The sequence below is a fragment of the Mytilus galloprovincialis genome, chromosome 3 (assembly GCF_965363235.1).
Source record: "Mytilus galloprovincialis chromosome 3, xbMytGall1.hap1.1, whole genome shotgun sequence".
Classification (NCBI taxonomy): Eukaryota; Metazoa; Mollusca; class Bivalvia; order Mytilida; family Mytilidae; genus Mytilus; species Mytilus galloprovincialis.
Genome location: NC_134840.1, coordinates 58611970 through 58625325, shown reverse-complemented (window position 1 = coordinate 58625325; position 13356 = coordinate 58611970). Strand labels below are relative to the sequence as shown.

Below are 13356 nucleotides of genomic sequence, written 5' to 3'. Positions count from 1 at the left end.
GGTTCTCTAGAAGAAGTTCAAAATGTAAAAAGACAACAACGGCGGACGACGGACGACGGACGACAGACGACAGACGACGGACGCCAAGTGATGAGAAAAGCTCACTTGGCCCTTTGGGACAGGTGAGCTAAAAAGTTGGTGAGTTATAACTTGTGGAAAGATTACATGATAAAACATGCTCATAGGAAGAATTATACCACGTTTCAGGATGGTAACTACAGAAGCCTTGTATTTATAGTTCATGAGAAAAAATGTGTCAGACCACATTTCGGCCAAAGGGACATATTTACAGACTGAAGGACAAACAGATTTATAAAGTAGTATATCACCCTCCTTTAGAGTGAGGGTTATAAATAAAAATAATCTAATTTTGGATGAAACACATATTTTTTGTCTATCAGCTCATAGACATAATTTTGTCATGCTATAAAAATTTCCAATCACAATATAACATATAATACTTTAAAAGTACCTTGGAGCCTCTTCTATAACCTTTTGATTTCTTCTTTGTATTGAACATTCTCTCTCATTTAACCATAAAGCATTGCCATGTCTGTCACAAAGAACCTTAAAATAAATATGTAAGTTGGTATAGCAATAACTAATATTATTTTTTATTCTGATTTTAACCAATAAAACAATAATTTTTTTTTAACATAGAATAAAAGTCAATTTCAAGTGGCAAAACAAAATATCTATTGACCAATGAGATGAAAAAAATATGGTCCAGGGAAGAACCTGAGAATGCGAAACATCCTTGTTTCATGCTTATTCTGTGTACTATACAGTAATAAAATAGATGTGATATAAATACAATATTGATTATCTTTTATATCTAAAATGCACCTTGAGTAAAAATTTGAGGGACTATAACCAAACTATAAGACATTTGAACAAAGAACAAATAGGCAAAATATTAATATTCTGGTAGTTAAATTTTCAAATAGGTTTTTATTGTCAATTCTGTACCATCTTTTTTTTTAATTTGTTTCACAAGTACAAACTAGAGGCTCTCAAGAGCCTGTACCGCTCACCTGTTACTGTATTTACTGATGTCGACCATCTTGGGTGGTAGGCGGGGTCATTAGACACTTTTTTTTTAAATAGATACCCTGTAATGATTGTGGCCAAGTTTGGTTAAATTTGGCCCATAGTTATAGAAATGAAGATTTTTGTACAAGTTACAAAAATGACGAAAAGTTGTTCAATATTGACTATAAAGGGCAATAACTCCTTAAGGGGTCCTCTAATAATTTTGATCATGTTGACTTATTTGTAGATCTTACTTTGCTGAACATTATTGCTGTTTACAGTTTATCTCTATCTATAATAGTATTCAAGATAATAACCAAAAACTGCAAAATTTCCTTAAAATTACCAATTTTAGGGCAGCAACCCAACAACGGGTTGTCAGATTCATCTGAAAATTTGTGAGGGGATATATCTTATTCTGATGGACATTTAAATCTTAAAAGATTTGCCCTAAATGTCTTAGTTTCAAAGATATAAAGCAAAAACTGCATTTTACCAATATGTTCTAATTTTAGCCATGTCGGCCATTTTGTTTGGTAGGCGGGGTCATCGGACACATTTTTTAAACTATATACCACAATGATAATTGTGGCCAAGTTTGGTTAAATTTGGCCCAGTAGTTTCAGAGAAGAAGATTTTTGTACAAGTTACAAAAAATGACGAAAAGTTGTTAAAAATTGACTATAAAGGGCAATAACTCCTTAAGGGGTTGACTGAAAATTTTGGTCATGTTGACTTATTTGTAGGTCTTACTTTGGTGAACATTATTGCTGTTTACAGTTTATCTCTATCTATAATAGTATTCAAGATAATAACCAAAAACTGCAAAATTTCCTTAAAATAACCAATTCAGGGGCAGCAACCCAACAACAGGTTGTCCGATTCGTCTGAAAATTTCAGGGCAGATAGATCTTGACCTGATCAACAATTTTACCCCCATGTCAGATTTGCTGTAAATGCTTTGGTTTCAAAGATATAAGCCAAAATATACATTTTACCCCTGTGTTCTATTTTTAGCCATGGCGGCCATCTTGATTGGATGGCCAGGTCATCGGACACATTTTTTAAACTAGATACCCCAAGGATGATTGTGGCAAAGCTTGGTTAAATTTGGCCCAGTAGTTTCAGAGGAGAAGATTTTTGTAAAAGTTTACGGACGACAGACGGACGACGGACGCAGGACGCCGGACGACGGACGCCAAGTGATGAGAAAAGCTCACTTGACCTTTCAGGTCAGGTGAGCTAAAAATAACAACAAAAAAGTTAAACACCTACAAAAGAGGAGTTGAGTCCATACCTGCACTTCAATATGTCTAGGATTATCTATAAACTTTTCTATCAACATTCTATCATCACCAAAACTGGAAGCAGCTTCATTTTTTGACAATCTATATGCATCTCTGTAAAATACACATGTTACATAATAAAAAAAAAATATACTTGGCTGCAAAGCTTGAGTCACACATACATAAATTGTTCAGACAATGAGACCAAATATTTGTATGAGCCTTCATTCAAATGGACATATCTTCTGTGATTTTTTTTTCTTTCTAATATATCTGAGCCTGAATGCAAAGCTTGTGTATTTTTTAAATTGAAAACTATAACAGTTATGACTAGAGCCTAAAGGACCTGTTTTTGTATCAATGATACAACAAACATAAGACTCTAGCATGCCAATTTTATAATTGCAGCTAAATTAAACAAAGGTAAAGCTAGGTTATATAAACACCTTTAAAGTTATGACCATTTAGCTGAAATGATTTGACTCAACAAATATAGCTCTGCTGGTCATATTCTGCTTAAGGATATAATATCATGCATATACATGAAGCAAGGATGATACAATGGTAGGTATAAAATACAGCCTTTGAGTTTAAATTAAATATGGTTTCTCAGAAACATACATTAGTTAATAAGTACAGTTTTATTCAAACCAAAACAGGACTTACACTTTATAGTTTGATAAAATCTGTTTCATTATATAACAAGAATGTGTCCACGTGCATTGATGCCCCATCCGCACAATAATTTTCAATGTTCAGTGGACAATGAAAATGGGTAAAATCTCTAATTTGGCATTAAAATTAGACAGATCATATCATAGGGAACATGTGTACTAAGTTTCAAGTTGATTGGACTTCAACTCAATCAAAAACTACCTCGACCAAAAACTTTAACCTGAAGCTGGCCAGACGGATGGACGAACAGATGTGCGAACAAATGAACGCACAGACCAGAAAACATAATGCCCATACAAAGGCCATAAATATGGGGCATAAAAAAATAAAATTGATTTAAGGTAGATGGGGTGTCTAAATTATAATCCATAGATTTTTTTGATAATTTGCCATAATGTAGTTTATAACCTGCTTGTTTCAAAACATTAATTAAAAGAATGGGTCACCAGACTTATTTTCACATTACAGGTTGTGCAAAATTGTCAGATTTAGTATAGAATATGCATGGAAAACCCAATTTTCTTCATTAAAACGAAAACTACATCATAGAATTTTTAGATAAAATATGAGAAGATGGCTGCAATATTATTCTTTCAGATAAGAAAAAGAAAAATAGGGGTCACCGAACTCGTTTTCTTGCTACATAATAAAATGGGTAAATTCCTAACACATTCTATTGTAAAAATAACACAATCTGAATTATCTGCCCTTGCATTTGAGTTATCTCCCCTTATTTGGCAAAGTTGGAAAAAATCGAATCAAACAAAAGCATTTGGTTTATGGTAAAATACAATCATAAATATGATAAAACATTGCATTTTCTATATTATACTGAAAAATCTTACACATGAATTACCTACTTATCTCAAAATTTGCACATTTTATCAAAGATATAGACCTTGTTTTCTGGTATTTCAAAATCCAAGATGGAGGAAGACACCCTATCTACCTTCATGTGTTACCCCCAGCTCTATTTGCACACTCAAAACTCTCATGCCTTTATATATATGTATCTTAATCATATGCAATGTCAAAATCATATCAATTGCACAGTCTGACCAGTCCAAAGGCTGTATTATTTCATGACAAATTAATGGTATATTAACTCATTATTTGTGCAGGCACAACACTTACCTGAACATTTCTAATTCTTATAAACATAAGTTGTATATCAATGACAGTAATCTAATTTGACATCCCTCTACCTTCTAAACCATAATACTCCCTCCCCCTAAAATATTAGGCAATTCTTTTAACAAAAGAGCAGAATATCAACTACTTGAAACTTATGAGGCATAATATTTCTATGAATTAGTAAAACATTGACTTATGACTTGAATGCTACTTAATAATAAACAATGGAAGTGTTTTTGAATTGCTGGGTAAAATAAATATAAATAAAAGTTCAATTTTCATTAAATTTCTGATTCCAAGGGTCATAATTCTGCCAAAAGTCAGTCAACCTGATAGCAATTTTTTGATTAAACTGACATTAACCTACAAATAATCCATTCCATGGCTGAAACCATAGCAAAAATAAGTCTTTGTTTTTATAAATTATCATACTTGCACTCTTTGTCATTCCAAGCTATTCTCATTCCTTTACCACCACCACCAGCTGAGGCTTTTACCATCACAGGGTAACCTGAAACCAAACAGAGTTTTAAATAAAGAGTGTGAAAGTTTTATCACTGTAACATGATGGATTTTTTTCTTTCAAAAATTATGAAAATAACAAAAACTAGATTTATAGCTCGGAAGATGCTAAGATTTTGGACCAAATTGACCTTATCATTGATGCATTACATGTATATATCTAGTTAGTATAGAGAAATATTGTGTGAATCTATGAAAAGTAACTATTTTAAAACACTCATTAACATGTTTAGTTATATTTTTGCATTTATATAATTCAATTAAGAAATTTTCAAACTTTTCCATGCCAAGATAGATTGAATGTTGATTGATATTATTTTGGACGCTGTATATATACCTACATGACATTATCAATTACTAGAATCTGAAATGTGACAGATCAAATTTTCTAGGCAACATCTTTTATGTATCTCTAGTGTAGCATAATGATATAAGAATCCACCTACCTATTTCATTGGCATACTTGATACAACTGTCTACATCTTCTACAACACCATCATGTCCAGGGATCATATTAACTCCAGCTTTAGTAGCTATTCTTTTACTTTCTATTTTATCACCCATAGCCTTGATGGGGCCACTGCTTGGACCAATAAACTCCACTCCAATCTCATTCTAAACATGCAACACATTGATATAAGTTATTAAGCTATTGTATGAAAGGAAATATGTAGTACTGTAATGTTGTCTGGCTTTTTCATTACGGTCATATAAAAACAGGTAAAGACATCTGCAACTTTGTTTTCATTAAATGGTATTGCTGTTTTTAAAGATATTTTCTGAAACCTCAAGTAATACTATTTGCGTCTACATTCTGATATTTTTGTTCATTTTTTCCTGGTTAGGAAAAAAACGTTTATAAAAATGAGAGAGAAATAACAGATTCAGTTGTAAACAAATAATTCCCACTTATTATATGATTTCAAAATTTCAATATGATTGCAAATACCAATAGTCTCATGAAAAATATATATGTAATTACCAATCTGGCTGCAAAGATAGTATTTTCTGACAGGAAACCATATCCAGGATGTACCTGAAAAGAAAATAATGCATCATGAATTTCTGTGTTAAACTGTTAAAGTAGATAAAATTGTGTATGTGTGTGTATATAGAGAGTTAAGTTCTTAACTTATCTTTTGGTTTTGTGTGGTAGAGTAGTGAGTGAGGTTACAAGGTTAAAGTTAAACATGTAAAGGAGTCATTTAACTAGGAAACGCCTAATAAATAGCAAAAATAAGAGTTTGAAGTCAATAGTTTATGCCATCATTTATTTTGAACTTTGTCAATAAATGAAAAAAGGTCAGTTATATATCAAGTAGCATTAACAATTTCTGTTGACCATTTCCTGAATCAATTGTACCTAGCAACAAATCAAAGGCAGCTTCAAAATTGGTGAACTATAGATTGGAAATATCTCAATGCTATTTGTTGTTAGTAAGCTGTCTAATTAGTTACCCAATAGTTTCCTCATGTTCATATCCAAGATGCTCTTCTAAGACTGACATTGACATAAATACTACATTTTTTCAAAGTAAAAGTACATAACCTAACAAACTATTATCTTATTTTTAGTAGACCCTGTAAATAACTTACTGCTTGTGCTCCAGTATCTTTGACTGCTTTTAAAATTTCCTCCATGTTCAGGTAACTTTTGCTAGTTGGAGCTGGACCAATACATACATGTTCATCTGCCATTCTAGTATGGACCTATATAATATATAGGTTCAAGTTATTACTATTACAATGAAATCTTACAATGGTAAAGAAATAAGTTAGGACCTAAGATTATCACATCAGTATGTTTGATAAGTGTAATTTTGAAGTAATAATATAGGTAAAAATTTTGGAATGGAACTGATATACCCCCTAGATGAATTCAACTAATTACATGGCTACAGGTCACTTAGTTTCTAATAAACTGTTAACACAGAGATATGTCTCACCTTTTTGTAATTTTATAGTATAATGCAAATACTGAATCCAAATGGCAATATCTAAACATTTAAACTGTGCTAAACATTCTAAGTCAATGAAGCATGGCTTAAGGTATGGGACCTAAAAATCTCTGTGAAAATGAGAAATACCAATGCTTATAAAACTGCATACCAAATACTGTTAACTTGTCATATGTGGTTCCCTAAATCTAAATCTAATTTTTAACTTTAAAACTATGTTAAAATTTCAAAAGTCAATAAACCTAGAAAGGGATTGTGACCAAATAATCTTTGAAAAAGAATACTTTCAAACATGCCAAATACAAATACTATCATTTATTAAACATTAGTGCTTCTTCTTTAACTGATCTAACCACAAACTTTACAATGTAAACATTCATTAAGGATTTTTGGCAGTGAAAGTAACTTATTACCTTAAAAATTTATAAATATATAATATCATATAATCTACATGTTCATTATTATGACATAAACATGTAGTATATAATCTTTATTTATCAGACACAAGTTTCAACATTATTCTATTCTTAGATAAAATAAACTGACACTTACTGCTAATGAATCTACATCACTATGGACAGCTACTGTTTTGATTCCAAGTCTTTTACATGTTCTGATAACCCTACATGCTATTTCTCCACGGTTAGCTATCAAGATCTTATCAAAGGTCTAAAAACATACAGAAGCATTATCACAATATTATGTAATAATAATCTTTGTATTCTTATATACATTTTGATTCCTAAGACATAATATAGTACATATGTAGAAATTTTGTTACATGTAAATTGTATTAATTTTGAAATGACAGTATATATTGGTCCCAGAAGTTAGGATTAATTTGATTTCAAATGATGTCTGATCAAATCAAATTTTAAAGTGATTTCCAAGTGATTTTTTTTCACTCAGATTAGCAAAACTACCTTTATAAATTTAAAAAATATTTAAAGTCATAATGTTGTTTAATCTAAGACATGTTTGTGATAACCAAGGAGATATACAGCCTCATGCATTAAAAAGAGAATAATTCTGACTTGATTATTGTAAAGCTATTATTATCTCTATCTATAATGAACTTGGTCCAGTGGTTACAGGGGGAAATATTTCGTAAAAATTTTACAAAATTTATGAAAATTGTTAAAAATTGACTATAAAGTGCAATAACTCCTTAAGGGGTCAATTGACCATTTTGTTTATGTTGACCTCATTTTTAGGTCTTACCTTGCTGTACATTATTGCTGTTTACAGTTTATCTCTATCCATAATAATATTCAAGATAATAATCAAAAGCTGCAAAATTTTCTTGAAATTACCCATTCAGGGGCAGCAACCCAACGACAGTTTTCCTGAATGGTCTGAAAATTTCAGGGCTGATAGATCTTGACCCAATGAACAATTTTATCCTGTCAGATTTGGTTTAAGAGATATGATCCAAAAACTGCATTTTACCCTATGTACTATTTTTATCCATGTTGGCCATTTTGGTTGGCGGGCAGGGTCATCTGACACAATTTTAAAACTAGATACCCTAATGATGATTGTGGAAAAGTTTGTTTAAATTTGTCTTGTTGTTTCAGAGAAGAATTTTGTAAAAGATTACAAGAAAGGGTATTAACTCCTTAAGGGGTCAACTGACCATTTTGGTCATGTTGACTTATTTGTAGATCTTACTTTGCTGAACATTATTGCTGTTTATAATTTATCTCTTTCTATAATAATATTCAAGATTAAACCAAAAATGGCAAAATTTCATTAAAATTATTCATTCAGGGGCAGCAACCTAACAACGGGTTGTTCAATTCATCTGAATACTCTTTGAGTATGTTTGTTTTGTTCATGCATCGTTGACAATGTAATGGAATTTGATGCGACTGTCATACAAGTGAGAGGTTTAGCTAGCTATAAAACCAGGTTCAATCCACCATTTTCTACATTAGAAAATGCCTGTACCAAGTCAGGAATATGACAGTTGTTATCCATTCGTTTGATGTGCTTGGACTTTTGATTTTGCCTTTTGATTTTTGATTTTCCTTTTTGAATTTTCCTCAGAGTTCAGTATTTTTGTGTTTTTACTTTTTATCAGGGCAGATAGATATTGCTCTAATACTATTGAGGATCTAACATTTTCTATTTGTTATGCTACATCTTTATGATGATATATTCATTTTCTGGTCTTTAGAAATGGTTACAATTCAGCAAACAAAATTAAAGTCAAAACTTCACATTGTCCTTCACAATGAATAGAAGAAATAAATCTGCAGTCTTATTCCTCTACAAAAATTATAATAAGGTAAATAATCAAAAATTCACACAACTATATTGGCAGGGTCAAATTAAAGATTAATGATTTGTTTGTCTGACTAACTAGTAATCAAGTCTTTCTATTATTGTGCTTACATGCTGGTGTTGTCTTTTTTTTTTTTTAAATGCATCTGAAGTTTGTTTTTGATGTTCTGACAGAGATTGTGTATTTTTGTCAAAACATGCAAAAACACCAGATGCTCTGCAGAGGTTGAACCCTGAACGGTTGGGGCAAGTATGGACACAACATTCAAGCTGGATTCAGCTCTAAATTTGGATTGTGATTAAATAGTTGACACAGCATAGGTTTCTGACACAGAATGAATGTGGTCTAATGAACTTAAAATACTTTTTTTTCCTTTGAGCAATTCACTATGCTGTTGAATATTAATCCTCTCAAAAAAATGTTTGAAGAAATTTTCTTTTTATTTATGAAATCTGAAATGAGAAAAATTTAACTCCCCCCCCTTTTTTTTCACATCCCCCTTTCCCTTTTTCCAAAACTGATCTCAATTCAAATTTCTAATGGAGTTTGCAACAATAACTACTCATTTAAATACATCATAAAATATTAAAATGTAACAAAAGGTGCTTGTTATCACTGAATGGTAAAGATTGTTTTAATTTATCAGTTGGTAGTAAAAGTGAATATACATTGTATATTGTATAAAACAATGATTTAAGTTGATTCAACTACTATTCTGGACAAAGAAAGATAACTCCAATCAATTGAAAATTTCTTGCTATTGCACAATATTGTGCAATTAGATATTTCTTGCTATTGCACAATACTGTGCAATTGAAAATATTTGCTATTGCACAATACTGTGCAATTGAAGATTTCTTGCTATTGTGCAATACTGTGCAATTGAAAATTTCTTGCTATTGCACAATACTGTGCAATTGAAGATTTCTTGCTATTGCTGAATACTGTGCAATTGAAAATTTCTTGCTATTGCACAATACTTAATATAATAATTTTGGATCCTGATTTGAACCAACTTGAAAACTGGGCCCATAATCAAAAATCTAAGTACATGTTTAGATTCAGCATATCAAAAATGCTCAAGAATTCAATTTTTGTTAAAATCAAACTTAGTTTAATTTTGGACCCTTTGGACTTTAATGTAGACCAATTTGAAAACGGGACTAAAAATTAAGAATCTACATACACAGTAAGATTTGGCATATCAAAGAACCCCAATTATTCAATTTTTGATGAAATCAAACAAAGTTTAATTTGGACCCGATTTGGACCAACTTGAAAACTGGGCAAATAATCAAAAATCTAAGTACATTTTTAGATTCAGCATATCAAAGAACCCCAAGGATTCAATTTTTGTCAAAATCAAACTAAGTTTATTTTTGGACCCTTTGGACCATAATGTAGACCAATTTGAAAACGGGACCAAAAATTAAGAATCTACATACACAGTTAGATTCGGCATATCAAAAAACCCCAATTATTCAATTTTTGTGAAATCAAACTAAGTTCAATTTTGGACCCTTTGGGCCCCTTATTCCTAAACTGTTAGGACCAAAACTCCCAAAATCAAACCCAACCTTCCTTTAGTGGTCATAAACCTTGTGTTTAAATTTCATAGATTTCTATTTACTTAAACTAAAGTTATGGTGCGAAAACCAAGAATAATGCTTACTTGGGCCCCTTTTTGGCCCCTTATTCCTAAACTGTTCAGACCTCAACTCCCAAAATCAATACAAACCTTCTTTTTGTGGTCATAAACCTTGTGTTTAAATTTCATTGATTTCTATTGACTTAAACTAAAGTTATTGTGCGAAAACCAAGAATAATGCTTATTTGGGCCCTTTATTGGCCCCTAATTCCTAAACTGTTAGAACCAAAACTCCCAAAATCAATCCCAACCTTCCTTTTGTGGTCATAAACCTTGTGTCAAAATTTCATAGATTTCTATTTACTTAAACTTAAGTTATTGTGCGAAAACCAAGAAAATGCTTATTTGGGCCCTTTTTGGCCCATAATTCCTAAAATGTTGGGATCAAAACTCCCAAAATCAATCCCAACCTTCCTTTTGTGGTCATAAACCTTGTGTTAAAATTTCATAGATTTCTATTTACTTTTACTAAAGTTAGAGTGCGAAAACTAAAAGTATTCGGACGACGACGACGACGACGCCAACGTGATAGCAATATACGACGAAAAATTTTAATTTTTGCGGTCGTATAACAATCAGAGAAATAAGTTGCAGCTCTGTCCCCATCCGATCCAGTTTCACCATTTTAGAAAGTATAAAGAAGTTTGTGTAAAAGAGATGAATAGCTACCAATGCCTAGCAAAGGAGGCATAGCTACAAATTTACATAAGCATATAGCTACCCATAAAATTGAGAAAGGAAATGGTGAATATGTCAAAGCGACAACCACCCGACCATAGAGCAAACAACAGCCGAAGGCAACCAATGGGTCATGCATATTTCTTTCCTCCAAATGTTCACCAGAGGCTTTCAATTAGATGCACTTGACCATAACCAGATGGAAATTACTCTGTACAATTTCTTTTATAATCATATAAGCTAGACATTACAACACAAACCTTTTCATTTGGGTCAGATCTGTCATTCCAGTAAAATTCTTTGTATTTCACTGATGTCAGGCATATTGACCGTCTAGCTGCAGCTGCACTCTGAAAAAATTGTATAACTCATTTTATAAAATAGCAAATATGTACAAGAATTTACAGAAATCAGTTGCTAACAAATTGAAAAAACATTATCGATTGTTTTGATAGATGCAGATAGATATGCATGCTCTTTAACCAGACAGAATCCTTGAGAATTTATTGTTCAAATATGAACTACAAATGACCTTTACCTTTTATGATATAAAATATCACTGAACATGTTTTTTATATTAATAAAATCCTAGATTTCATGAATATTGTAAAAGCTGTGTGCAAATGTAATCAAAAGTTGCGTTCAAACATCAAAATTGTAAGGGTTCCGTGGAACCCAGTGTCTCACCTACTTTATGAATCTAATAAATGTTTTAAGAACTTTAACTGCAGACTGTATGTGATGTTAACTGGCAGAAAAATTAAGACCATTAATAAGTAACTTACGGAAAAACAATATTTTTATTTTACAAAATTTATATCTGGAGACGTACTTATGATGATAAACAAGCTTATGTCCAAGTTTGGTAGAAATCAAGGATACTTTAAGAAAGTTTTTAAAATTTCAAAAACTTAAACCACAGAGTAAAGATTGGTGGACGACGCCAACGACGTAATGTACGATCACTATGTCTAGTTTTTTCAACAAAATTTAAAGGCTCAACAAAAATGTTAATCTGCTAATGCAAGCAAATGTAATGTGCCCATCTCGCCAAATAGGAAGCTAATTTCCCAAATGAGTAACAATCCCTCAATTGACTCATCATTCAATAGTGCTAAAAACTAAATTTTCTTAGCTGAGTCTTTTTACCTAAAATGGTACAAATTTATAGAATATGAAACAACTTGTTCCAAAGAAACCTGTTTCTCATTTTGTGTTTTAAAAGGTTAATTAATATCCTTAAAAATTGTCAATTTTGTTGAAGTTTTAATAGCCATGAACTTTCTGTGAATCAGGTTAAGTCTATTCATCTTTAACAATGTTTAAGAAAATTTGCTACATTTTTTTTCATGAATATATGCCATTTCAGGTATAAAATGTGTTTTATCAGCTGTTATATGCTCTTTAGTTGGGTTGTTGTTTCTTCACCATATTCCACATTTTCATTCTCAGTTTTATTAATAAAAAAAAATTAACATGAGAAAAGTTATCCTCATTTTTTAAGAACTACATGGACTCATTAAAAGTGATATACACACACTTTATCATCCAAAAACCTATGCATAGTCATTAAAGATTAATGCACCCTAAAGGTGTAATTGAATAGGTCACAGTTTGTATTGTATTTAAATTTAAATCAAAATTCAAAACTTGCTTTAAGGAAATCACTACTAGCATTGCAGAAATATATATTTACTAATTAGTACAGGCTATCAAAATTTGAGGGTGCAGTTTAAAAAACTGTAGATTTTCAATAAAATTATCCGAAAGTTTAATCATTATAACATAAAACCGGTACATAATTCTTAGCTTAATGCAGTAATGGGAATTAACTATGGTTTGACATTTACCTTTTAAAACTTTTTTGTCACAAATCCCCTATAATATTAAGAAAAAAATCAAGCTTCTTAACAATGTTAACGGTAAAGTTTTTGAAAAAGTAGTGCATATTTACATTTTAAGTTTTGCAAAACAAATGTAAATAAAGAAACTTCGTATTCAGTTTATTCAAGGATTTGTCCTCAATACTGGACAACAAATGATCACAAATTGCAAACAAATAAACATGCTTGTCGATGACATACTTGCGACACATTTCAATTTAGGTGTTATTTTTTCTATTCAGAACAACAAAGT

The 13356-nt window shown here is 31.2% G+C and overlaps 1 protein-coding gene across 1 annotated transcript in view; it reads right to left on the bottom strand.

Annotated features, from left to right (window-relative positions):
* Positions 1–13356, bottom strand: part of LOC143068452 (propionyl-CoA carboxylase alpha chain, mitochondrial-like) — a 31465-nt gene that overhangs the window by 17980 nt on the left and 129 nt on the right. The window contains exons 2-9 of the mRNA XM_076242544.1: positions 11481–11570; positions 7160–7276; positions 6246–6359; positions 5632–5685; positions 5096–5264; positions 4560–4638; positions 2330–2432; positions 473–567 (exon numbers count right to left, since the gene is read on the bottom strand). Coding sequence (XP_076098659.1) covers positions 473–567; positions 2330–2432; positions 4560–4638; positions 5096–5264; positions 5632–5685; positions 6246–6359; positions 7160–7276; positions 11481–11570 — 821 coding nt within the window. The remainder of the gene's footprint in view (positions 1–472; positions 568–2329; positions 2433–4559; positions 4639–5095; positions 5265–5631; positions 5686–6245; positions 6360–7159; positions 7277–11480; positions 11571–13356) is intronic.